Source organism: Ovis aries, chromosome X (assembly GCF_016772045.2).
Source record: "Ovis aries strain OAR_USU_Benz2616 breed Rambouillet chromosome X, ARS-UI_Ramb_v3.0, whole genome shotgun sequence".
NCBI lineage: Eukaryota > Metazoa > Chordata > Mammalia > Artiodactyla > Bovidae > Ovis > Ovis aries.
In genome coordinates, this window is record NC_056080.1 from 127623554 (window position 1) to 127651442 (window position 27889).

Below are 27889 nucleotides of genomic sequence, written 5' to 3' on the forward strand. Positions count from 1 at the left end.
TAGACCCACAATCAAAGAGATAACTTTATTAGTTTCTTCTACAAGAGACAGTAATATCAACTTTTTTAAAACAGAAATCTCAGGTCATTTGAGAGGCCAAATAGATCCAAAGAAAGATGATAAACAGTTAAATTAATCAAAAGGCACTACACCACCACCTAAAACCTACTACCGCAGTGGTAGTGGCCTATGGAAGATTAAGCTACAGCAGAATCATCTCATGTTAATGTTACAGATCATAGAGCAGGAATTGAGTTTGCTTTCCAGAAAACTATGGCACAACAATCACTTGGGACCAAGTGGATATTTGGCCAGGAAAAGAAGATCAGGCCAAATGGAAAGGAATAGGGACAAAAAAGAATCCAAGTGACAGAATCCAAGCAAAGGGTGATGGATCAGGCTTTTTCCTCCCAAGAATCATTTGCTCTATGGTGGGTTGCTTCCCCTCAGGCTCCTGCCCTAGGGCTTCTCTAGCCTTACAGGGGCTCAGCCACCAGATCTGGGTTCGGGTTTCCCTAGGCTCTTGCATAATTTAGTACAGACTTTAGAGAACTTATCACACATTGCGGGGTGGGGGCGGTTGCTGAAGCATTCACATGCAAAGTAGTCTGAGCTTCCCCAAACATATTTGGGACACTCTACACAAAGCTTTCCAAAGTCCGACATCTTGTAGAAGCTGAACAGTTAAAGCTGCAAGGCTCACAAGATCAAAGAAGCCAGGATGAGACAATACAGGTAGAAAATCCCAGCAGCTACTGTCACTCTACATTTCTCTAACGTATTGGGTTGACCGATAAGTTCATTCAGGTTTTCCCATAAGCTGTTAAGGAACAACCCAAATGAACTTTTTGGCCAACACAATAGTAGTATCGCTGATATAACTGATGTGGGATGTAGAGAACTACACTGCAACAAGCTGGGTCTTCTGCTGGATTTTTCATCAAACACCAAAGAAAAAAACAAGGGGTGGGGCTCACTTTATTTTTGAAAAGCCTCAGGAGTTATTCTATTATAAAGGGACATGGCTGAACAGATAGGAGACGGACTCTCCATTGTGAGTTCTCCTGATGGCTTCCGCGAGGATCATGGAGATGTCAATCACCTAGGAAGGCAAGGGGAGCATCAGGTTAGTACACAGACAGAGATGATTGACTGGCCATTGCAGACACTGATGAGCAGCCCAATGAGGGGCCTTCCTCTTAAGACTGTGCACTGTGCTGTTTCCCCAAGTGAGCCCACAACCAGCTGCTCTTCATACTCACATTTTAAACGTAACCAACCACTTAAGAAAGAGTCAAAATGACAGTGGAGGAAACACTCTTGACTCACCAAGATGGTGGTGGGCTGGCATTTAAAAACCAGTTTGAAGGTTTCACATTATGTTTGCAGGGGCTGACAGACAAGAGTGACACACACAAACGGTAAAGCATGGACCTGATGTGCATCACAAACACTGGGAGAGTCTGTTAAAACAAAATCCTGGGTTCCACCTTCCAGAGAGTCTGAGGTCAAGCTGTTTGAATTCTTAGACACACGATCCTTCCTTTTGGGTCACAGATCCTGATGGCTAACCCTTGAGAGCAATGGAGGAAATCTTCAGAATCCACCCAGAGACCTAATTCAACACATGTAATCACCTCCTAAATACTCAGAGGAGTCTTGTTTTGCAAGAATCTCAGTCTCACCTGTATTTTGGAGCAATGCTTCATCTTATCCTCCTGAGGTATGGTATTGGTGACTACTACTGCTTCAAAGCATGCATTATTAATACGAGAAATGGCTGGGCCAGAAAAGATTCCATGAGTCAGGATAGCATAAACCCTGGTGGCTCCAGCTGAGAGAAGTCTAGAGGAAAAAGGAGAGTTGATTAGGAGTAATCTAACTTGTTACTATAAAATCCAAGTTAGTGAAGAGGAATGTTTTAGTCAGCTTGCACTGCCATAACAGAATACCACCGACTGGATGACTTAAACTAAATTTTATTTCTCGCTTGTTTCTGGAAGTTGGGAAGTCTAAGATCAAGGGGCCAGCAAGGTAGGTTTTGTTCTGAGACCTCTTCTCTTGGTTTGTTGGTGGCCATCTCGCTATGTGCTTATGTGATCTCTTTGTGTGCACAGATCGAGAGGAGGAATGGGGTTGGGAAGAGCTCTCTGGTGTCTCTGCTTATAAGGACACCAATATCATCACGAGGGCCCCACCCTCATGCCCTCACCTAAACCTAATTACCTCCCAAAGGTCCCATCTCCAAATACCATCACACTGGGGGTTAGGGTTGAATTTTCAGGTGATACAGTTCAGTGACTTATCTGAATAGGTTTGGATTAGTGTAAAAGGACTGTGGCACAAACAGCTATGCTCAACAAAATCTGTCTCTTCTTCTTTCTAGTACACAGCTGGACACTTCCCAGCCTCCCTTGCATAGTTAGGTATGGCCAAGTGCCTTAATTCTGGCTATCTAAATGTGGACAGATTCTTATAAAAAACTTCCCATGGATGATCCTCCATGCTCTTTTCCCTTTCTGTCTGGCCACAATGGAAATGTTAAAGACGCAGTGCCATAAGACTGAAAGGGGCATACTTGCACTGGAGAATACCATGAACAAGTAACTTTACTGTGTTAAGGGAGTTGATCTGTTATGAGTAATTAGCATTATCTTACTAATATGACAGATAAAAGGAGTTTTATAAATTCACACTCCAGGATCCAAGCCAGGAAATCACTCTGCATACAAGTTTTTTTTTTTTTTTTTTTTAACACACACACACACACACACACACACACACACACACACGAGAAGAAAATTGCAGCCACTTCAGTATTCTTGCCTGGAAAATCCCATGGATAGAAGAGCCTGGCAGGCTACAGCCCATGGGTTGCAAAAGAGTCAGACACGGCTTAGCAACTAAACAACAACATATATATATATATATATATATATATATATATATATAATATATATATATATATGAGATTTTTAAAAATTATGAGAAACAATGCTGTCCATAGTGACTTGGATTATAAGCAATGGGGAGCCATTTACAGTTTTAAAGAAGGCATGAGGGGAATCTAGTTTTAGGAAGATAAGCCAGTGGGGCAGCAATGTGAAAGATGGACTGGGAGGTTAGAGACTGGTAAATGGCAGCAGAGAAGAGAGGCAAGGTTAATTCAGAACAGTGCAGGCAAATGATGAGAAAGAGTAAGAATGAAGGAAGTAGCAGCAAAAATGGACGATCTAGAGGTAAGGCCAGGGTTTCCAGCTTAGGTAAAATATAGTCTACAAGCAATAAATGCTGGAGAGGGTGTGGAGAAAAGGGAACCCTCTTACACTGTTGGTGGGAATGCAAACTAGTACAGCCACTATGGAGAACAGTGTGGAGAGTCCTTAAAAAACTGGAAATAGAACTGCCTTATGACCCAGCAATCCCACTGCTGGGCATACATACTGAGGAAACCAGAATTGAAAGAGACACATGTACCCTAATATTCATCGCAGCACTGTTTATACTAGCCAGGACATGGAAGCAACCTAGATGTCCATCAGCAGACGAATGGATAAGAAAGCTGTGGTACATATACACAATGGAGTATTACTCAGCCATTAAAAAGAATACATTTGAATCAGTTCTAATGAGGTGGATGAAACTGCAGCCGATTATACAGAGTGAGGTAAGCCAGAAAGAAAAACACCAATACAGTATACTAACACATATATATGGAAGTTAGAAAGATGGTAATGATAACTCTGTATGCCAGACAGCAAAAGAGACACAGATGTATAGAACAGTCTTTTGGACTCTGTGGGAGAGGGCGTGGGTGGGATGATTTGGGAGAATGGCATTGAAACATGTCTACTATCATGTAAGAAATGAATTGCTAGTCCAGGTTCGATGCATGAGACAGGGTGCTCAGGGCTGGTGCACTGGGATGACCCAAAGAGATGATATGGGGAGGGTGGTGGGAGGGGGGTTCAGGATTGGGAACTCATGTACACCTGTGGTGGATTCATGTCATTGTATGGCAAAACCAATGCAGTAAAGTAAAAAAATAAAATTAAAAAAAAATAAATATGGGAATATACTTCTGTCTTCTCAGGGCTATGGATTTCTTACCTTAACCTATTTTAAAGAACTATCAAAAGTAGATTACTCAGGGAATTCCATGGCAGTTTGGTGGTTAGGACCCTATAAGATTTCACTGCCAAGGGCACAGGCTCGATCCCTAGTCAGGAAACTGAGATCCCACAAGCCGCAAAGTATGGTCACTCAGAGAGATGAGATAATTTTTTGGAAATACAGTGGTGATAGTTGCACAACACTGTGACTATAACTAATGTCACTGAGCTGCACACTTAAAAATGATAAAAATGGGGAATTTCCTGGTGATCCAGTGATTAGGACTCTGTTTTCACTGCTGTGGGCATGGGTTCAATCCCTGGTCAGACAACTAAAATCCCAAAAGCTGCACGACCCCCTCAAAAACAGTTAAAATGGCAAATTTCATGTTGTATACAGTCTAGCACAATAGCAAGGAAAAATAAAACTAAGAAACTCTAGAGGAAAAAAAGAATACCCGTCAATCTACATGCATTGCAATTCAAGCCTAGGGTGACAAAACAGTCAGTTAGAATTCCCTAAACTGAGCTGCAAAGAGAATCAGCAGGCTTAGGGCAGTCAGACAGTAGTTTTTCACGTCCAGCGCCCAGCCCCACCAGCAGGCACTCACTTGTCAGCTGCATGGCAGATTGTGCCGCAAGTGTCAGCCATGTCATCCACGAGGATGGCCACACGGTCCTTCACGTCCCCTACGAGCACCATGCGGTCCACTTCATTGGCCTTCTTCCGTTCTTTGTGAATCAAGGCAAAGTCCACATTCAACCGGTCTGCGATGGAAGTCACTCTGCAACACAGGGTATTCACAGTTAAAACCTCACTTAAAACCAGTGTGTGTGTGTATCTTAAGACAAAGAAAGGAACTAAAGGATGGGCTTATTTTCTAGGTGAGAATACTCCATGAAACTCAACGGGTCCCAGGGTTGGAAGAAAGTAACTGCAATTAATTGGCATCACAAATTGGGTTTCATAGACGAATGCCTTCATACTCCAAGATGCCTCCCACATCTTAAGAGTAGTTTAGATTAAAATTCACTCTGGGTTACAGTAGGAGATAGACAACTAATTCTCAGCAATCCCAGGAAGCAGTATAATGAATGCTAGGGCATGTTCGTTTACTGGACTGGCAACAGAAGGGGAGAAATACACAACTTGGTTAACCGATGCCGGGAGTGTCGACGGTCCCATTATGACATGTGAATGTGGTGAGAAGTGAACCTGAATTTGGTGGGAGAGAAGCAGTGCCCAGCCTGTTCTGTTGTGCCCTCATCACACTCTGCTCAGTGATCTACCAACTGTTGATGTCAACCGTACCTGGACACCAAGCTTGGGAGTTCCTTTAATGACTGCTAGAAAGAAAGTTATACCAATTAAGCAGGCAAACTGGGCATCTTGCTGTACAGACCAAAGGATTTCCAAATCAAAACAATTCCTTTTGTTTAAATTACAAGGTAATACAAACCAGACTAGAAGGTGGGATAGAAGACAAATCTGTCTGGTGACAAAGTACCATGTAATCTCTCAAGCAGCAATCCATTCAGCGCATGGTTGTGCTGCCTGTGACATCTGCGGCCACATTCCACCCTGCCATCTTGTTATGTGTGAAGAGGCCTGTGCTTTGGGCTTTGTTTCTTAATGGAGTGCTGATCCAACCAAGTATCATGTCCTATTTCCCTTGTGACTATGCTCACATATTTTGAGTCTGTGCAGAATACGGGAGAAGCTGTGACCATATAATAGAGAACAGACAAGACTTGGACCACAACCTAGGCAGCATCTGCACCTGATCTAAACGCCCCATATCCTGTGTGCTCTCCATCCCTACTGTGTGGGCGCATAACATCAAGAGTCACCCATCTGCTTGGAATGATTACTTAGATGAGGCAAATGCATGATCACTTCGTTCAAGCATCCTAAGCCATCCATACTCAGTGGCCAACAAACTCAGTGCCTGACAAAGTATGAACGGCTCCAAAAAGTCACTCCCTGTGTCCTTGAGAGGAGAACTGCATGCAGGTCACAACTGCACAGGCATTTCTACCTAGCCCCCAAACCCTGCCAAGACAGATGTGATAGCCACTCACTTTGAAAAGATTCCATCACTAGAAGAAAATTACAGGACTTCCCTGGTTAAGAATCTGTCTGCCAATGCAGGGGACACGGATTGGATCCCTGGTCCAGGAAGATTCCACATGCCTCAGGGCAACTGAGCCCATGCACCACCACGACTGAACCTGCGCTCCACGAGAGAAGCCACCACAATGAGAAGTCCACACTGCACAACTAGCCCCCACTTGCCACAGCTAGAGAAAGTCCAAGAGCAGCAATGAAGACCCAGGACAGTAATAAACAAATAAATGATTTAAAAAAGAAAACAGCAAACACAATTATGGAGCAATAAACCATCTACTTGGAGAAGGAAATGGCACCCCAATCTAGTATTCTTGCCTGGAGAATCCCATGGACAGAGAAGCCTGGAGGGCTACAGTCCACGGGATCACAAAGAGCCAGAAACGACTGAGCAACTTCACTTTCACTTTAAACCATCTACTGAAGGCAGTTTTTCTGTATCCAACTTTGGAAAGAAAATTGTGCTTGATTACTTATTTCAAATGAGACTGTTTTCTCAGTCTCTGTGGAAGATGATCTTCACAAGTATGACAACCACTGTGAGGGGGATGTGTTTTAGGCTCTATCTCTAGTATTATAGATGGTAACTAGCAACAACAAGGGACTCGCAAAACCATGCATCTGGCTGGAGAACAGAACTCAAGCTCTCAGCTTATCAGTTCTGTTGAAGTTCCTGAAATGAAGAGGTCGTTGAGAAATAGTCATTGAAAATTTGAATGGCTTTTGCAAAGATGTGAATTGGCATTTCCTAATCATCTGTGTTTTGTAGCTCTTCATTCTATTTCCACAACAAGAAGAACATGCGTCACACTTCTGAATGCATTACTAACGAGTGAGCCACTAAGAAAATGAAAAGCTCTTAGTCTGTACCATGTGAGCTGAAGCACTGCAACTGGCAATCCCTGGCAATCAGTTTGTTTCGAATGTTCAGCGCTTGGCTTAAAGAAAATCACCACACTTTCTTTTCCGTCCTATTTAGTATTCTAATTCAAAAGGTCAAAATGGTTTAACCAACAACGTTAAGAGGTATGCACAAAAGGTTGTGCATGAGTACTAGGCGGCTTCAGTCTGTCCGACTGTTTGCGACCCTCTGGACTGTAGCCCGCCAGGCTCCTCTGTCCATGGGATTCTCCAGGCAAGAATACTAGAGTAGGTGGCCATGCCCTCCTCTGGGGGATCTTCCTGACCCAGGGATTGAACCCGTGTCTCCTGTATTGAAGGCGGATCCTTTACTGCTAAGCCACAGGGGAAGTCCATGTAAAAGCTTACTTGTTCACTATCATCATGGGTTTTGATAGCAAGTGGCATTCATTAGAAAATCAAACTGCCTCCTCCTCCTAATGGGTCATAGTGCTGTCACTGACCCTGCAGTGCTGAGTCACTGATGGGTTTTGGTCAAGCCCACGATGCCAGACTATTTTGTGCCCCTCTGCTGCTATCTTATCTTTCAGGCAGTGACTCATGCCAGTAAAACCATATCCAGCCCATGTCCTAAGCTATCAGAATATCCAAATACTTAAAAACTGTTGCTTCTCAGTATCTTGTAATTGCCTATACTGAAAAAGAATTGGAAAAAAACTTTATATATATATATATGTAGTCTTTATAGTCTTTTTCAGACCACTTTGCTGTATACGTGAAACTTAACATTGTAAATCAACTATACTTCAAGAAAAGAAAAACTCAGTTCAACAACAAAAGATCACTTCCTGACACAACTGTCTGAAAACTTTCCCTACTACATTGGGAATAATATGAATTTCAACCATACCTCTTTGCTCCTCCAGCATCAGGTGAGACAATTGTGCAGTTCCTCCATTCAGAGATGTTCTCCCTTATCCACTTGAGGACCGCTGGCTCTGCATACAAATTGTCGACTGGGATATCAAAAAAGCCCTGCAGAAAGAAAGAACCTGGGTCAGTTTGGCTTGTTTTCCCTCTCTTCCATTTACAAATAATGAACACAAAGAGAATAGTAACTTGCCCAAAGAACACTTTACTGGAACATTCAAACTGATCCAAAAACATGCCCAGTATGGCAGACTATAAAAGCAGACTCCTAGAGTGTGGGTTGTGCAAGAAAGCCCAGCCACAAAGTGAACCCCCAGATGACCCACAACTGACCACAGCCATATGAACAAGCTCCTGAGGAAAACAGCCAAGTCCAGCCAAGATCAGAACTACCCAGCCAGTGTGCAGACCCAAGGGGTAATATATACTTACTACCTTCTGCCACTCAATGTTGGGCTGGCTTGTTAAGAGAGCCAAAGCTAACGGTACACCAGTTAGAGATGCTATGGTATATAAACCTAGTGGAAGGCATTTATAATAAATGGTCACAGTAACTAGTAGTCAGGAGATTTGTGTTCTAATACTAGTTGCTACAGATTTGTTGTACTTCACAACTAATCTGTCCCTCTTCTATAAAATGGGTATATAATCATCTGGCCTGTATCTCACTGAATTCTCAGAAGCCTCCAAAGATAATGATTTCAAAGTCTCTTTAAAAAGTATCAACTATAAGGTAGTATTCTGCTCCCCAACTCTTTTAATGCTAGAAAGTAGGCTCCAATATCTATGGTTCTAAATTTAATGATAACAATAACAACTCCCATTTATTTCATATCTTTCATGAGCCAGGTGTTTCACTAGGAATTTTATATCTTGTTTGATACTCACGATAACAAAGCAGTGTGTATTCAGAGAAGTTAAATAACCTGCCCAAGGTTACAAAGTTTGTAAGTGTCAGAGCCAGTCTTCAAACTCAGACTGATGCCAAAGCCTACTACGTTCTTCCCAGAATCCCAAACTGCCTCCCTGTACAACCAGCCCACATGACTAAGACCATGAACTATGCTTCAGGTGAGGATGCTGAAAATGTCATCAATGTCTAGTTTGAGTTGTACTTGGGCAGTTTTTGCTACCCTGTGGTTTTCAGCATTCAGTCCTCTCTTATCCCATGTCTAATCCCTAATAATCCCTAAGCTAATATTTAGCTCCCAATGATACCTGAATTTGAGAAGCATGAAGGTCCATGGTGATGATATGATCCGCGCCAGCTACAGAGAGCATATTTGCAACCAGCTTGGCTGAGATTGGAGCCCGGCTCTAAAAGGAGGGAAGGAAAGAGGAAAAAAAGCCAATCTGAAAAAAAATTCATTTGCTCAAGAAGCATTTATTTATTGTATACCTATTGTGTTTAAGGCACTGTGCTACCAGAAAATTCATACAAAGTGACACAGCCACTGATTTTCAGTTCATCACAATCTGGCACAAATAGGAAGTGGAATATCATTTTTCCAAATCAGGATACATAACTCAGAAAAAACCTTCCCAACCTTTCACTTTCTTCACGTACATATTTTCAGCCTATTAAAGTCTTTCCAATGCTCAATTATTTAAATTAGGCATACTGTATACAAATCTTTTTTTTTTTTTTTAAATTTTAAAATCTTTAATTCTTACATGCATTCCCAAACATGAACCCCCCTCCCACCTCCCTCCCCATAACATCTTTCTGGGTCATCCCCATGCACCAGCCCCAAGCATGCTGCATCCTGCATCAGACATAGACTGGCGATTCAATTCACATGATAGTATACATGTTAGAATGTCATTCTCCCAAATCATCCCACCCTCTCCCTCTCCCTCTCCCTCTGAGTCCAAAAGTCCGTTATACACATCTGTGTCTCTTTCCCTGTCTTGCATACAGGGTCGTCATTGCCATCTTCCTAAATTCTGAAAGAATTGTATTAAAATCTCTTTTAAGACATACATACTCAAACCTGTGCAACATCTAACATGTCAACATTTAAAGGCACATCAAAGGATGAAAAGCATCAGTTCAGTTCAGTTCAGTCAGTCAGTCATGTCCGACTCTTTGCGACCCCATGAATCGCAGCACGCCAGGCCTCCCTGGCCATCACCACCTCCTGGAGTTCACTCAGACTCATGTCCATTGAGTCAGTGATGCCATCCAGCCATCTCATCCTCTGTCGTCCCCTTCTCCTCCTGCCCCCAATCCCACCCAGCATCAGAGTCTTTTCCAATGAATCAACTCTTCGCATGAGGTGGCCAAAGTACTGGAGTTTCAGCTTTAGCATCATTCCTTCCAAAGAAATCCCAGGGTTGATCTCCTTCAGAATCGACTGGTTGGATCTCCTTGCAGTCCAAGGGACTCTCAAGAGTCTTCTCCAACACCACAGTTCAAAAGCATCAATTCTTCAGCACTCAGCCTTCTTCACAGTCCAACTCTCACATCCATACATGACCACTGGAAAAACCATAGCCTTGACTAGACGGACCTTAGTCGGCAAAGTAATGTCTCTGCTTTTGAATATGCTATCTAGGTTGGTCATAACTTTTCTTCCAAAGAGTCTTTTAATTTCACGGCTGCAATCACCATCTGCAGTGATTTTGGAGCCCCAAAAAAAATAAAGTCTGACACTGTTTCCACTGCTTCCCAGTCTATTTCCCATGAAGTGATGGGACCGGATGCCATGATCTTTGTTTTCTGAATGTTGAGCTTTAAGCCAATTTTCACTCTCCTCTTTCACTTTCATCAAGAGGCTTTTTAGTTCCTCTTCATTTTCTGCCATAAGGGTGGTGTCATCTGCATATCTGAGGTTGTTGATATTTCTCCCGGCAATCTTGATTCCAGCTTGTGTTTCTTCCAGTCCAGCGTTTCTCATGATGTACTCTGCATAGAAGTTAAATAAGCAGGGTGACAATATACAGCCTTGAAGTACTCCTTTTCCTATTTGGAACCAGTCTGTTGTTCCATGTACAGTTCTAACTGCTGCTTCCTGACCTGCATACAGATTTCTCAAGAGGCAGGTTAGGTGATCTGGTATTCCCATCTCTTTCAGAATTTTCCACAGTTTATTGTGATCCACACAGTCAAAGGCTTTGGCATAGTCAATAAAGTAGATGTTTTTCTGAAACTCTTTTGCTTTTTCCATGATCCAGCAGATGTTGGCAATTTGATCTCTGGTTCGTCTGCCTTTTCTAAAACCAGCTTGAACATCAGGGAGTTTGCGGTTCACGTATTGCTGAAGCCTGGCCTGAAGAATTTTGAGCCTTACTTTACTAGCATGTGAGATGAGTGCAATTGTGTGGTAGTTTGAGCATTCTTTGGCATTGCCTTTCTTTGGAATTGGAATGAAAACTGACCTTTTCCAGTCTTGTGGCCACTGCTGAGTTTTCCAAATTTGCTGGCATATTGAGTGCAGCACTTTCACAGCATCATCTTTCAGGATTTGAAATAGCTCAGCTGGAATTCCATCACCTCCACTAGCTTTGTTTGCAGCGATGTTTTCCAAGGCCCACTTGACTTCACATTCCAGGATGTCTGGCTCTAGATTAGTGCTAACACCATCATGGTTATCTGGGTCGTGAAGATCTTTTTTGTACAGTTCTTCTGTGTATTCTTGCCACCTCTTCTTAATGTCTTCTGCTTCTGTTAGGTCCATACCATTTCTGTCCTTTATTGAGCCCAACTTTGCATGAAATGTTCCCTTGGTATCTCTAATTTTCTTGAAGAGATCTCTAGTCTTTCCCATTCTGATCTTTTCCTCTATTTCTTTGCATTGATCACTGAAGAAGGCTTTCTTATCTCTTCTTGCTATTCTCTGGAACTCTGCATTCAGATGCTTATATCTTTCCTTTTCTCCTTTGCTTTTCACTTCTCTTCTTTTCACAGCTATTTGTAAGGCCTCCCCAGACAGCCATTGTGCTTTTTTGCATTTCTTTTCCATGGTGATGGTCTTGATCCCTGTCTCCTATACAATGTCACGAACCTCATTCCATAGTTCATCAGGCACTCTATCTATCAGATCTAGGCCCTTAAATCTATTTCTCACTTCCACTGTATAATCATAAGGGATTTGATTTAGGTCATACCTGAATGGTCTAGTGGTTTTCCCTACTTTCTTCAATTTAAGTCTGAATTTGGTAATATGGAGTTCATGATCTGAGCTACAGTCAGCTCCTGGTCTTGTTTTTGTTGACTGTATAGAGCTTCTCCATCTTTGGCTGCAAAGAATATAATCAATCTGATTTCAGTGTTGACCATCTGGTGATGTCCATGTGTAGAGTCTTCTCTTGTGTTGTTGGAAGAGGGTGTTTGCTATGATCAGTGCATTTTCTTGGAAAAACTAATAGTCTTTGCCCTGCTTCATTCCACATTCCAAGGCCAAATTTGCCTGTTACTCCAGGTGTTTCTTGACTTCCTACTTTTGCATTCCAGTCCCCTAGAATGAAAAGGACATCTTTTTGGGGTGTTAGTTCTAAAAGGTCTCGTAGATCTTCATAAAAGTGTTCAACTTCAGCTTCTTCAGTGTTACTGGTTGGGGCATAGACTTGGATAACTGTGATCCTGAATGGTTTGCCTTGGAGACGAACAGAGATCACTCTGTCATTTTTGAGATTGCATCCAAGTACTGCATTTCAGACCCTTTTGTTGACCATGATGGCTACTCCATTTCTTCTGAGGGATTCCTGCCCGCAGTAGTAGATATAATGGTCATCTGAGTTAAGTTCACCCATTCCAGTCCATTTTAGTTCGCTGATTCCTAGAATGTTGACGTTCACCCTTCCCATCTCTTGTTTGACCACTTCCAATTTGCCTTGATTCATGGACCTGACATTCCAGGTTCCTATGCAATATTGCTCTTTACAGCATCAGACCTTGCTTCTATCACCAGTCACATCCACAACTGGGTATTGTTTTTGCTTTGGCTTCATCCCTTCATTCTTTCTGGAGTTATTTCTCCACTGATCTCCAGTATCATATTGGGCACCTACCGACCTGGGGTGGGGGGGGGGGTTCCTCTTTCAGTATCCTATCATTTTGCCTTTTCCTACTCTTCATGGGGTTCTCAAGGCAAGAATACTGAAGTGGTTTGCCATTCCCTTCTCCAGTGGACCACATTCTGTCAGACCTCTCCACCATGACCTGCCCGTCTTGGGTGGCCCCGCAGGCATGGCATGGTTTCATTGAGTTAGACAAAGCTGTGGTCCTTGTATGATTAGATTGACTAGTCTTCTGTGATTATGGTTTCAGTGTGTCTGCCCTCTGATGCCCTCTTGCAACACCTACCATCTTACGTGGGTTTCTCTTACTTTGGGCGTGGAGTATCTCTTCACGGCTGCTCCAACAAAGCACAGCCGCTGCTCCTCACCTTGGATGAAGGGTATCTCCTTACCGCCGCCCTTCCTGACCTTCAACATTGGATGGCTTTTATTTTATTAATTACACGACTCCCCTTACTCATCCGGAGGCTAAACTTCCAGTAACCTCAACCCCCTTAAATAACAGGTAAACACACCTGACTGCACTATAAAATAACAAGGCCCATGTCCTACACTCTACTCCTTAGCAGCACTGTATTCTATTGAAATAAAAGTATCTGGCCTTCTCCCAGGTATCGTACATATTAATAAAATTTGGGCATCAATTACCATGGACCGGCAAAGCTTCACCTATACGCTTTATCTTCTAATACTCCAAAGAAGGTGAGGTGTGCATGTGTGTATTCATGTAACAGACTTCAAGTTCTATGAAGAGGTCACAACTATAACCAAGAGGGTCCCAGAGGATCTACCAGTTTAAAAAAATTCTCTACTCCATGGGAGCTGGTGCTTAGTCTTACTGCTGCTGCTGCTAAGTCACGTCAGACGTGTCCGACTCTGTGTGACCCCATAGACGGCACCCAACAGGCTCCTCTGTCCCTAGGATTTTCCAGGCAAGAACACTAGAGTGGGTTGCCATTTCCTTCTCCAATGCATGAAAATGAAAAGTGAAAGTGAAGTCGCTCAGTCATATCTGACTCTTAGCGACCCCATGAACTGCAGCCTACCAGGCTCCTCCATCCATGGGATTCTCCAGGCAAGAGTATTGGAGTGGATTGCCATTGCCTTCTCCTAGTCTTACTGATACAATGAAAATAATAGCACCAAGTTAGCCAAAAGTCACATATGTATGACTGGGATAAAACAGACAGACTGCAAATGTGTTGCTTTATACAAACCAATCACATCAATTGTTTTGAAAATCAGATAATGCCTAAGATAAAAAATAATATCCTCTAAATATACATTTGATAATTAAGGAAGTTTTTTTGACTTTGGGCAAGTGCTCCTGCTTCTCCTGATTTGAGAAAATAAGAATTTAAAAAAAGAGAGAGAGATTCCACTCCTACCTTATCCTTCTTATCCTGCCGGGCATAAGGGAAGCACGGGATGACTGCAGTAACCCGGCTGGCTGAAGCAATCTTGCAGGCATTAATCATAATCAAAAGTTCCATGAGATTGTCATTGATTTCACCGCAGCCACTCTGAACAATGTAGACATCCTCTCCACGAACACTTTCTCCGATTTCCACACTATAGGAAAAAGAAGGAAAGACAACAAAAACAGATTTTAAAGCACTCTACTGTACATCTACAGTAAAGTCTAAAAAACACAGCTTCCCCACTAGTATGCTATGAATGGATTATAGGAGATTCCCCTGAAGGAGCCGCTGTACCAGAAACTGTGTACCGCCTATTTACCCCAGTGTACTATACCTATTTTTATAGGTGACATGACATGAAAAAAATTGGCTAAGGTACTTAGTAATTGGACCATAATTTCAGTAAGCAGGCTGTATCTCATTTTATATGTGTGAATGATAATTTGATACAGCATCTATGACTGTCATCAGTATATAATAAAGGAACCAGAAAGCTCATACAAGGAATGAATCACTACTGTTTTAGGATGATGCCTTCTACAGAAGACTGTACCATGTCTACCACACTGGCAGTTCACTGAACAAATGCTCATATCCCAGTCAATGTGCTAGGTGCCAGCAACACGATGGAGAACAGATGTGGTCCTTGCCTTCATTCTATGCTTACTGTGCTCTGGTCCAATTAGTAAATCTTATTTTAAAGAATTCCATAGGAAATCACTCTAATTATGGAATAAGGCTATATTTTACTATAAAATGCAAGTTTTAATATTTGTACTTGGATCCTTACCAAGAATAACTTATTAAAAATAATAACCTCAATGATACCTCAAAGCAAAACCATTTCCCCAATTAATATTGTAGGTGACGTGGGGGAGAGGGGAGTGTGTGGGTATATGTGCATGCATGCTTGTGTAGGCAAGCAGATCAGAACAGTTAATAACCTGTACTGATGAAGAGGAAAACTTCAACAGGACATAATTCCATTGTCAGAAGCTGATATCAGACATAATTATTATTTAAAAATCATTTGTTCCCAATCCAAGTAACAGTTGTAAGGATCCTACTTTTTAAAAGAATGGGGTTACTTTATATTGTAAAGCAAGAAAAATAAAAGCAAATGGTAAAACTCAAACCAAAAACCAGTTAGAACAGGGATGTTGAAATTCACAGCAGTCCAAACAAAGACAAAAACATATTAGTTTGGAATATCTGGAGAAAAACCTTCAGGCACTGAAAAATGGGCAAAATGAACCCAAAATAAGCAGAAGGAAGAAATCAGACATGAAGAGCAGGAACCAATAAAACAATAAAGAAAAACCACTGAAACAAAAAGCTCTTGGTGGGGGGGAAATCAATAAAATTGATAAACCTCTAGAAAGGCTGACCTAAAACAACTTTACCAGAGAAGCTTACCAAACATTTAAAGAATTAACACGAATTTTGGGGACTTCCCTGGTGGTCCAGTGGCTAAGACTCCAAGCTGCCAATGCAGGGGGCCCAAGTCAGATCCCTGGTCAGGGAACTAGAACCCATGTGCCCCAACTAAGGCCAGACACAGCCAAATAAATAAAAACAGATTTTTGCATAATCTTTTCAAGAAAATAGATGAGAATACTTTTCAACTCACTTTATGAGGCCAGTACTGCCCAGATACCAAAGCCAGACAAAGGCAATATAAAAAAAGAAAACTACAGAGGAAGGGAAAGATAAAAATGGGTGTGGTTGCAGCAGGGCAATAGGAAGGATCCTTGCGATGACAGAATGTTTTTTTTTTTTTCCTTGACTCTATCAATGTCAGTATCTTGGTGGCTGCATTATATAACAGCAACAGCCAAGAAAACTACACTTTGGAAAACTAGAGTTGGGAACCTTGGGAAAACTGCATAATGGGTACACAGGATCTCTCTGTTATTTCTTATGATTCCATGCTAACCTACGATGACTTCAAAATTCTATTTTAACAAAATATGTATTATTATACCTTGTGCATACTTGAGTAAATTACTGCAGCCCTCAGTGAAAGCTGAGGTCATAAAAGTACTGGGTTGGCCAAAAAGTTCGTTCTGGTTTTTGGTAACATTCTATGGAAAGAACTTTTTGGCCAATCCAATATATCTAAAAACAGGCACTTCTGTAATAAGTCAAAAGAAACTAGTCTGATTGTATTAATATTTTCTGAGAAATGAGTTCTAGTTTGAGGTTAACTTGAGAAGTAGCTCATCTGGAAAAATATTTTCTCCCTAGTTTACTAGGTGACTTCCCTGGTGGCTCAGAGGTTAAAGTGTCTGCCTGGAATGCAGGAGACCAGGGTTCGATCCCTGGGTCGGGAAGATCCCCTGGAGAAGGCAATGGCACCCCACTCCAGTACTCTTGCCTGGAGAATCCCATGGAGGGAGGAGCCTGGTAGGCTACAGTCCATGGGGTTGCAAAGAGTCAGACAGGACTGAGCGACTTCCCTTTCACTTTACTAGGCATCAGTCAAACCATCTTCCTTTACATTCCTTGATTCACCCTTTCCCGCCTTCGCACACATATTCCCACTATCTGGAATGCTCTTCCTACTACTAACTCATTAATTTCTTAGGTCTCCAATCAAAATATCATTTCTGACCATCTTAATACAAGTGACTTTCCTAAGAACCTATAAGATTAAAAATGACTTTAAAAATATCAACCAATTTTACTGTGTGAACCTTATTTGCATACTAATTCAAGCAACTGTTAAAAAAACACATTACTGTTAATTTGCTTTAGGTGAGAAAATGGTATTGCGGTCAATGAAATGTATGCGGGTGATATGACAGAATATCAAGGTTTGCTTCAAAATAATCCAATTATGGGAAGTGTGGGGAGGGGGAATATTAGATGAAACAAGATTGGCCATGAAGTGATAACTGCTGAACCAGGTGATCAATTCTTCTGTGCTCAGCTTTCTTTATAGTCCAACTCTCACAACCATACATGACTCCTGGAAAAGCCATAGCTTTGACTAGATGGACTTTTCTTGGCAAAGCAATGTCTCCACTTTTTAAGATGCTGTCTAGGTTGGTCATAGCTTTTCTTCCAAGGAGCAAGTGTCTTTTAATTTCATGGCTGCAGTCACTATTTGCAGTGATTTTTGAGTCCAAGAAAGTAAAGTCTCTCACTGTTTCCATTGTTTCCCCATCTATTTTCCATGAAGTGATGGGACCAGATGCCATGATCTTAGTTTTCTGAATGTTGAGTTTTAAGCCAGCTTTTTCATTCTCCTCTTTCACTTTCATCAAGAGGCTCTTTAGTTCTTCACTTTCTGCCATAAGGGTGGTGTCATCTGCATATCTGAGGTTATTGATTTTTCTCCCAGCAATCTTGATTCCAGCTTGTGCTTCTTCCAGGCCAGCGTTTCTCATGATGTACTCTGCATAGAAGTTAAATAAGCAGGGTGACAATATACAGCCTTGACATACTCCTTTTCCTATTTGGAACCAGTCTGTTGTTCCACGTCCAGTTCTACCTGTTGCTTCTTGACCTGCATATAGGTTTCTCAGGAGGCAGGTCAGGTGGTCTGGTATTCTCATCTCTTTAAGAATCTTCCCAGTTTGTTGTGGTGTTGGAGAAGACTCTTAAGAGTCCCTTGGACTGCAAGGAGATCCAACCAGTCCATCCTAAAGGAAATCAGTCCTGAATATTCATTGGAAGGACTGATGCTGAAGCTGAAACTCCAATACTTTGGCCACCTGATGCGAAGAACTGACTCACTGGAAAAGACTCTGATGCTGGGAAAGATTGAGGGCAGGAGGAGAAAGGGACGACAAGATGAGATGGTTTGATGGCATCACTGACTTGATGGACATGAGTTTGAGTAAGCTCTGGGAGTTGGTGATGGACAGGGAAGCCTGGCGTGCTGCAGTCCATGGGGTCACAGAGTCGGACATGACTGAGCAAATGAATTGAACTGGGTGATGGGTGGAAGGCAGGAAGATCATTTACTCTCTCTACTTCTGCATGTATGTTTGAAATGTTCTATAACTGAGTTAAATAAATAAAGTGACTCTCCCCAGGTATTCTCTCATTATCCCGGTCATTCTTTTCAGAACACATCACAATTTCTCATCACCTTATATTTTATGCACTTGTTTATCTGTTACCCTCTCTAGAATGTAAGCCAGCTCCATGAAGGCAGGAACCGGATCTGTCATGCCCAACCAGCCAGTGCCAATAACACAAAGAATGAATGAATGAGTGAATGAATGAATACCACTCAGGATTAGGATGCCCCTTGAATCTGCTCACTTTAAGGCAGAATATGAACCTTCTGCAGGCCTGCTGTTGTGAATTCAGAAGACTGTTGATTGTCCCTCACAAACTAACTCACCTCACACTAGAGGTAAGTGGGTCCAACATGTTTCTTCCAAAGGTTTTGACAGATCTGCTCATCCCATTAACAGGCACTCAGCTGACAGATATTTAATGGGGGTGGAACTACAACCTGATGAGTTCACCAGGATTTGATGGCTACAAAGAATTTTATGGTGGGATCCTGAAATAGTGATGCCAAGCAACATAATGAGCCAAACATCAATTTTGTAGACCCTAAGACATACTTGAACAGACATCTATTAACTACCAAGATCAGCCTTAAGAAACAACTAAAGTGGGCTTCCCTGGTGGTTCAGTGGTAAAGAATCTGCCTGCCAATGCAAGAGACTTGAGTTCGATCTGGGAAGACCCCACATGGGGTGGGTAAACTAAGCCCATGCACCACAACTATTGAGCCTGTGCTCTAGAGCCCGCAAGCCGCAACTACTGCGCCCACATGCTGAAACTACCGGAGCTGCAAACCCTAGAGCCCATGCTCCACCACCGCAATGGGAAGCCTGTGCACCACAACTCGAGCAAAGCCCACGCAGCAACGAAGAGCCAGCACAGCCAAAAAGAAGACATTTCTTAAAAGATTAAAAAAAAAAAAAAGAAAAGCAACTAAAGGGACTTCCCTAGTGGTCCACACTCCCAATGCAGGGAGCCCATGTTCGATCCCTGGTCAGAGAACTAGATCCTCCACAGCACAACTAAAGATCCCACCTGCCACAAGAAAATTGAGCATCCTGCGTGCCACAACTAAGACCTGGAGCAATCAAATAAATATTTTTAAAAAAGAAACGACTAAATCTGTCGGCAATGTCAACTACGCTAATGCCAAAATTGCTTTCGGGAGACGTTGTTCTAAATTCAAATAAGCAGGCAGGAGGGGACCAGGGAAAGCTTCCTGGAAGAACAACTTGCATGTTGTCCAAAAGTAGGCCCAAGAGCACTACTGTCCAATGTGGGAGTCACTGGCCTCGTGTGGTTATTGAGCACTTGGATGTGGCTACTGCAACTGAGGAAGGGAACTGAGATGCGAAGTAATATTAATACCATACCTTTCTGTGAAGACAGTAAAAATTTTTTAAATGAATTGATTTTTATTTTTTTTTTATTTTTGACATTCCAATCACTTTATTAAATCAAAATATAAAGATTTTAGAAACACATCATTACTGGAACTCATTGCATTATACATTGTAATGATGGCATCCTTTGAGGTCTAAACTTCAAATAATTGCATGTACATTGTAAAATACCCACATGTATCATTGTTTTAAGATTTAAAGCAGGCTATCTTAAAAAAAGGCTATCTGAAATATGCTGGCTTAAGACTCGATAATTCTTTTTTTTTTTTTTTTTTTAGTTTTTTATTTTTTAAATTTTAAAATCTTTAATTCTTACATGATTTTTATATTGACTACATGTTAACTTAAAATGGGGGGGAGGTGGGAGGGGAGTTCAGGATTGGGAACATGTGTACGCCCGTGGCGGATTCATGTTTATGTGTGGCAAAATCAATACAATATTGTAAAGTATAGAACGGACTTTTGGACTCTGAGGGAGAGGGTGGGATGATTTGGGAGAATGGCATTGAAACATGTATACTATCATGTAAGAAATGAAGTGCCAGTCTAGGTTCAATACAGGATACAGGATGCTTGGGGCTGGTGCATGGGGATGATCCAGAGAGATGATATGGGGTGGGAGGGGGGAGGGGGATTCAGGATTGGGAGCTTGTATACACCCGTGGTGGATTCATGTCAATGTATGGCAAAACCAATACAGTATTGTAAAGTAAAATAAAGTAAAAATTAAAAAATAAATAAATAAATAAGTAAATAAAAATTCCAAACAAAAAAATTAAATAAAATAATAATAATAAATAAATAAACAAAAATTAAAAAAAAATACCACTCAAATGGATAGAATTCAGTAACACCTGTGGAGCTAAGCCGGCTCTGCCAGTTCCTCACTGAGGTGGGCCCAAACAAGAGACTGAGGGAGTTTTAAGGTGCTTCCAAATCTCCTTTACTAACACTGCCTGCCCTTTGAGAGGTTCCAGGCTAAGAGTCCCTTCTATGTTTTATGGTGCACAACTCTATGGTCCTGACAAAGTAGTATTTCAAATATCTGAGCAACTTCAAAACTCAAGAAAATTTTAGTCCTGCCCACTGGCATCCCTACTACATCATCTCCTTGTCCAAGACCAAGCTCTGCACTTCTCTCAGGGAGAATGAAAGTCAGGCACATCGATTGCCCATAAAAGCCAATTGGATCTTCCATACTTGGTATAGGAAGCCTATGGCCCTTGTTTGAGTCAAGAACACTATGAGAATCATCTGTGCTCCATTCACTCACCAGTCAGACTGCAGGATTAGGAGCCAGGAAAGAGCAGTTTGACAATTGATCTAAGATAGTATAAGGGACAGGCTAATTATCCACTACTCTAAAGCTGTCTTCTTATCAAATAAGGCCAGAAAGCAACATACCTAACACCATGGTGGCTTATCTCTTTTTACAAATGCCTCTACTATCAAAGTCAATATAAAAAATTGCTTACATTGTTCATTATATTACTGGGTATCATTATTTAAGGATCTCACCCCCAAAATTTGCAGAATTGTGTGTCTGGAAGTAGTATCTAAAGATTTTTATGAAAATAAAAATTACATAATTTATTGCACAAGTCTTTATCCCTTTGGCTGCCAGGAAGCCAAGGGATACAGTTAAAGTAACACTAAATAAACTTCAGTAATCACTTTATGCCACATTCTTCACATAGTTACTATAGTCCTTTGTTCTAATAGGCTTCTGCTGTACCTATCTAACTTTTTGTATGTGTGACTATCATGAAACACTAAACCTTTCTTGAAAGCAGGCAAGGTATTAATTACAAAATTAAATTTTCACTGCCAACTTGTACCACTTTTGTATTATATCACCTAAGGATAATCAACGAATAGTGCGGCCATTTCCCAAAGCCAAACTTAGGACTAGCACTTACGTTTCAAGCATAGAAGGACGTTATGACCAGACATGCATTTAATAACTAGAAAAAGTTATTTAACTATATGAAAAATAAAAGTAGCACATGTAAATTAGGACACCGTCCTTGTTTTACTGTATGCAATTCCAATCTCACTAATCAAGACCAATCTTTTCCTCCAGTTAGTACTATGATGTATTTTCATAAAGTCTTTTTCAAAAGCCCAGGAACTACACTTAGATTATACAGTTTGGTCAATAAACAGTTCAATGAATCCTCAAAAAACCTTAATATTATTCTTATGGTTTCCTCTAAGTCTCAGAGATAATAAGTTAGGCAGTGATATATGGCAGAAGAATTGATGGTGTGCCTGAAACCTGTTTGCTTTTAAACCAGGCAGGAAGACCTGGTTTAGCTACTGAAAGGTAACACTTCTTGTTCTTTCCCTCTAGCTAATGGCTGCTGCTGCTGCTAAGTCACTTTAGTCATGTCCGACTCCATGCAACCCCACAGACCTAACCCTAACCCAACAGGCTCCTCCATCCCCGGGATTCTCCAGGCAAGAATACTGTAGTGGGTTGCCATTTCCTTCTCCTAGCTAATGGCATGTCCTCCAAACTGGCTTTGGGCAAGTGATTCTCTCAGCTGTTCTGGGGAGGCCAGGTGACTAGCTCCATCCACTTCGTTTAAACACAAAACAGAAAATAAAGTGAATTTTAAAATGCCTTTTAATTGGTGGTATTTTTAAGAAAATCTCAAGAATTTAGATGGGTGCTGGCACATGCAAAACACAGGGGATTAACTATAGGAAAATCCTAGGGAACCAAGGTTAGTCACCCTCCTTTCAGCCTATCTAGAGTAACCAAAGAAAACAAAGTTATTTAACAATATTGAAGAGAGTTGAGTCCAAACATTCAGTACATATCTTTTTGCCTTTTCATACTGTTCATGGGGTTCTCAAGGCAAGAATACTGAAGTGGTTTGCCATTCCCTTCTCCAGTGGACCATATTTTGTCATTGGAAAAGCCCCTGATACTGGGAAAGATTGAAGGCAGGTGGAGAAGGGGACGACAGAGGATGAGATGGTTGGATGGCATCACCGACTCAATGGACATGAGTCTCTGAGCAAGCTCTGGGAGTTGGTGATGGACAGGGAAGCCTGGCGTGCAGCAGTCCATGGGGTCGCAAAGAGCTGGACATGACTGAGTGACTGAACTGATTTAGTACATATAATAAAAAAAGAAAAAGACCCAGGGGACTTCCCTGGTGGTTCAATGGTTAAGAATCTGCCTTCCAATGCAGGGAGTGCGGGTTAGATCCCTGACTGGGGAACTAAGATCACATGTGCAACAAGGCAACTAAGCCCACGCACCACAACAAAGAGCCTGCATGCTGCAACCAAGACCCAACACAGCCGAAATATTTCTGAAAAAGAAAGAATCACACACAACCAACCAGTGGTTACCAATGAAGAAGGGAAAGGGGGGAAGATAAAGGTAGGAGATTAAGAGTACAAACTACTGTATATAAAATATAGCTAAAAGGATATATAGTACCACACAGGGAATATAGCCAACATTTTATAATAACTATAAATGGACTATAACATTAAAAATTATTTATCATTTTGTTGTACACCTGAAACCTTATATAAATACTGCATGTCAACTACACCTCAGGTAAAAAACTTAATACATTCAGAAGTTCCAAAAGCCAGATAAATATTGTATCAGCAAAAAAATTAAAGGACTTGCCCCAGAGGTGGGGAAGTTACCCTCTGAATCGTAGTTCCTTCATCCATAAAATGGGGATTGTAAGAGTAATCTCTTACAGCAGTGTTGAGGGGATTAAATGTGAAATGTGTATAAAGTATTCAGCATAGGAACTAGCACATTTTAAGCACTCACTATTTATTATTATTAATATCACCATTACTAATAGCAGAGACTTGTTCAACTTTTTTGGAGATCAATTTGGCAATAAGTATTAAAAGGCCTGAAAAGTAGTGTATACCCTTTAACCTAGTAATTCTTCTAGAGATCCAGGAGTTTTCATATAAAAGCATTAGATCAAAAATGATAAATATTGAATAGGGACTTGGTGATCTAAAATTATAGTAAAATCATGACAAGACTGTACAGCTATTTAAAACAGTGGAGACTAAATATTAAGAGGAGAAGTATTCAAAATATAGTGCTGAGTGAAGAAAGCTATAAACAATATGCCATACTTTTTTGAAAAAGTATATAAACACACAAACACCTGGAAGGTCATAAACTGAAATGTGAACAGTTTATCTTGGGTGGTAGAATTATTTGGGACATCTTTTATCCTATATTCCCCACATTTTTTGCAATACCATCACCATCCCTTACCAACACTGAGAATCTGTTAAGACAATGTTCTAAGAATTTTACTCCCATCTCATTTAATTGTCACAAAAGACTCCAAAAAACATGTATGCTCAATCATGTCCGACTCTTTGAGACCCCCATGGACTGCAGCCTACCAGGCTTCTTTGTCCATGGGATTTTCCACGCAAGAATACTGGAGTGGGTTGCTATCTCCCCCTCCAAGGGTTCTTCCCGACCCAGGGATGGAATCCGAGTCTCCTGCATTGGCAGCTGGATTCTTTACCACTGAGCCACTTGGGAAGCCCAAATTTATTATTTTATAGTTTTATAGAGCCATTCCCTTCTCCAGGGATCTTCCTGACCCTGGTCAAACCTAGGTCTTCCCCATGGCAGGCATGTTCTTTACTGTCTGAGCCACCACAATACTCTGGGTAGATAATATTTTACAGGTGAGATTACTGAGACAAAGAAAGGCTTAGGATTCAAATCCAGCTTCTCTGATTCCAGAGCCTGAACCCTCAACCTCTCTCATAACTATCCGTGTGCCATACACCCACATATATGTATGTATGTTTCTCCTTAAAAACTGGACAGCAGGAACCCCCTGGTGGCACAGTGGTTAAGAATCTGCCTGCCAATGCAGGAGACATGGGTTTGATCCCTCCTGGGAAGATTCCACACACCACGAGGCAACTAAGGCCATGTGCCACAACTACTGAGCCCATGTTCTAGAGCCCGGGAGCTGCAACTACTGAGCCCACGTGTCCCAACTACTGAAGCCCTTCTCTGACAACAAGACAAGCCACCGTAATGAGAAGTCTGTTCACAGCAATGAAGAGCAGTGCGCCCCGCCCCCCACTCCCCTGCCAACTACTACTCGCTGCAAATAGAAAAAGCCCACTCACAGCAAGGAAGACCCAGTGCAACCAAAAATTAACGAATTTTAAAAAACTGGACAGCAAAGGATGATCCTGACTTCAGGAGAAAACTACTCCAGAGAGCATCAACCCCTGAGATTGTGCCAAATTGCAGCAAAACAGTCTCATCTGAGGATGGGCTCTGCAGTTCCCCATCTAATGACCCCCAGCACCCACTGTGGGTAGGTGCTATCCTGTCCATGACCTTTAGATCCCAGAGTCAGGGCAGCAATGACCACTTCTGCAGTGCAGAAAAGCCAAAGGTTGGGGGAGGGAGATGAAGGGGAAGCTCCATAGGCAACATATTCGATTATGTTCAATGAAGATTTCAGAACATCTAAGGAGCCAAAAAGCTAATTAAGCCAGAAACAAAGCAACCGAACCAGTCAGCAATTTTCCATTGGGCTTAATCTTATTCAGTGCTTCCAAGCATGTTACTGTCTGGTTATTTAAAAATGAAATCAGCCTTTTAGCTCAGCGAAGTAGATTGGGGCTCCAGATAATTTTAGAGAAATCAATCAGTAGACCACTAAAATGTTCTCCTCTCCTCTCCCAATTTAGCCTCAGGTTCTGATGTGGTGCACTAGGCAGAGGGTGCACAGGGAAAATAAAGTCTTTGTATTTTTCCTGGAAGCATACAAAAAAGATTTAATAGTCACAGTTCTCTAGGGAACAACAACAACAACAAAAAAAAACCACCTCCAAATGAAAATCATTCTGGTCCCCTAGCTATACTGCCACTTGCAAAGTCTGGTCCTATTTTATTACAGCCCGTGAGTCATAATGGTGTGGTTAAGCTAAAGACAGCAGCTTGGCTAGCCTTCTGACTAAGGTTTTGTCTGGTTACAGACCGCATCAGGGCTTGCACCATCATCTGCATCACAACCAATGACACAATGATCAAGCATCCAGAAGGAAGCTGTCCACTACAGATGAATGCTTTTACCAGCAGGGTCTACAAAGGACAGGGGAAGTTACACTTTGGGAAGAGAAAAGGAAAACAAAAGCACTTAGGAAAAAATGTTCAAGGCAATCTTCACTAATTTAACTGACTCATTAGGTTTGGTGTAAATTTTCCCTTTAATAGAGGACTGACTGTGGGTACTGCTCTGATTTGATCAACAGGATAACAACAAAATACAGAAAAACACTTAGCAGAACCAGAAGATTCTAGATTTAGATGGAAGTGGTACTGAAAGGATTTGGTGACCAAGTTATCTCTAAGATGGCCCCAAGGTTCAGGAGCATGGAAGTGGGGGGGAGGGAGCAAATTTAATCAGCAAAGCAATGACAAAAAATTCACTGCAATGAACTATGCATTTCCAGCCTTCCACTCCATTATCTTTCTTCTATTATCTTAACATTCAGGGATTAAAATGTTTCTTAAATCCCCCACACAACATTAGAAATGCAAGTTCAGGACAGACTTTGGTTCTGAAAAATATGCTTTTGCACTGTTTTACAAACAGCTACGCTTGGGAAGATCAAGGATTCCAGAATTAAGGTTCCCTATTATTTTTTAGATGGCTCAAACCAAGATGCTGGCAATCGGGATGCAGTTAACGCATCATTTTATTCAAGCGACTAGATTTAACTTCGAGTTTAAAGATGTGAAAATTCAACACTCGCCAATCTAAGAAGTCCTCGGTATTAATTTTGGCGCCCTCTGCACATAATGTCAAGTTCCCTCAACAGGAAATCGGACCAACACGGTTTCAAATTGAAAAGCTGCTTCTCAGACACTAGGAGGAACACCACGAGGGCTCAGTACGCAGTAGGATCTCCCAGGCGAGCCGGTCTAACAGCGGAAGAGAACCCAGTCTGGATGGCTCAACAGCTAAGCGGCAAAGCCACGTGTCCCCACCGCGAAGCCCAGGCGTTCTTCCCCTCTAGCCACTCTAGGAAGCCACCATCCCCGCCCTTGGCTTCAAACCCAGTAGCTTCCCCTCCTGCTCCATCTTGACTCCACCCACCACACAGTGAGAATGAACGTGACCCTCCCGCGAGAGGTAAAATAACGGAAACAGCCCGTGAGGCACGCTCGTCACAGAGCTGCCCCTTCCCCCCAAACCCGGCCCTTTGGAACTCACGCTGTGACCTCATCCCCCTACCCTCGGCTGCCCTGGCCTCTCCGGCAGGTGAGGCCGGTCGGCGTCCCAACTTCATCCTCACCAGGTCTCCTGGTTGCTGAATTTCTTAGTCACCACCTTGCCCAGTTCCAGGCCCAGGCGGTCGGCAATCTTCTGGGATAGATCCTGGTGGGAGCTGCCGCTGAAGATTTTGATGTTCGGCATCTTGGCCAACTACCCTAGGCTCTCTTTGCTTAACGATCACTGCTGCCGCCGCCGAGACCCGAACCGAGTGGGCCCAGAGACTCAGTACTAAGCACTCGCGTTTCTACTCCGCCATCTTACATTCCCGCCCGGTGCGCGGCTCTAAATCGCCGGCGCAGGGTAGGTGTAGTCAGCCGGGAAGCCCTCTCTCCGATTGGCTGAGCGCTAGTGGGTCCTCGCCGTAGTTCCGCCTATCCCCGACTGTCTCGAGGATTGACTGGAGGCCCTGAAAGGGGCGAGGCTAACGAATCGCCCCGCCCACTGTAGCGAGGCAGTTGGGGAGGGCAGAACGCCTAGAAGCCCGGGTTCCAATGGGGGTGGAGGGATGCTGGTGACGCGTAGGGCCAGATCTTTCCCGCAAGCGGGAAATCAGCCACCTTTTTTTTTTTTTTTCCTTCAGCACCTGAAAGTAAGCCTGGCTCTGGTTTACAGTTCCTTTCTCTTTTCTTTTTTACAGTTTCTTTTAAAAATATCTATT

At 42.2% G+C, this 27889-nt stretch overlaps 1 protein-coding gene across 1 annotated transcript; it reads right to left on the reverse strand.

Annotated features, from left to right (window-relative positions):
- On the reverse strand, positions 1-27515 carry PRPS1 (phosphoribosyl pyrophosphate synthetase 1). Its single transcript, XM_012107590.5, has 7 exons — positions 27251-27515; positions 14442-14625; positions 9250-9348; positions 8012-8136; positions 4724-4897; positions 1686-1845; positions 1-1102 (listed from the first exon to the last, which is right to left on the reverse strand). The coding sequence occupies exons 1-7, from the start codon at positions 27370-27372 to the stop codon at positions 1010-1012; spliced, it is 957 nt and encodes a 318-aa protein (XP_011962980.1). The 5' UTR covers positions 27373-27515; the 3' UTR covers positions 1-1009.
- Between the last annotated feature and the right edge of the window lie 374 nt (positions 27516-27889).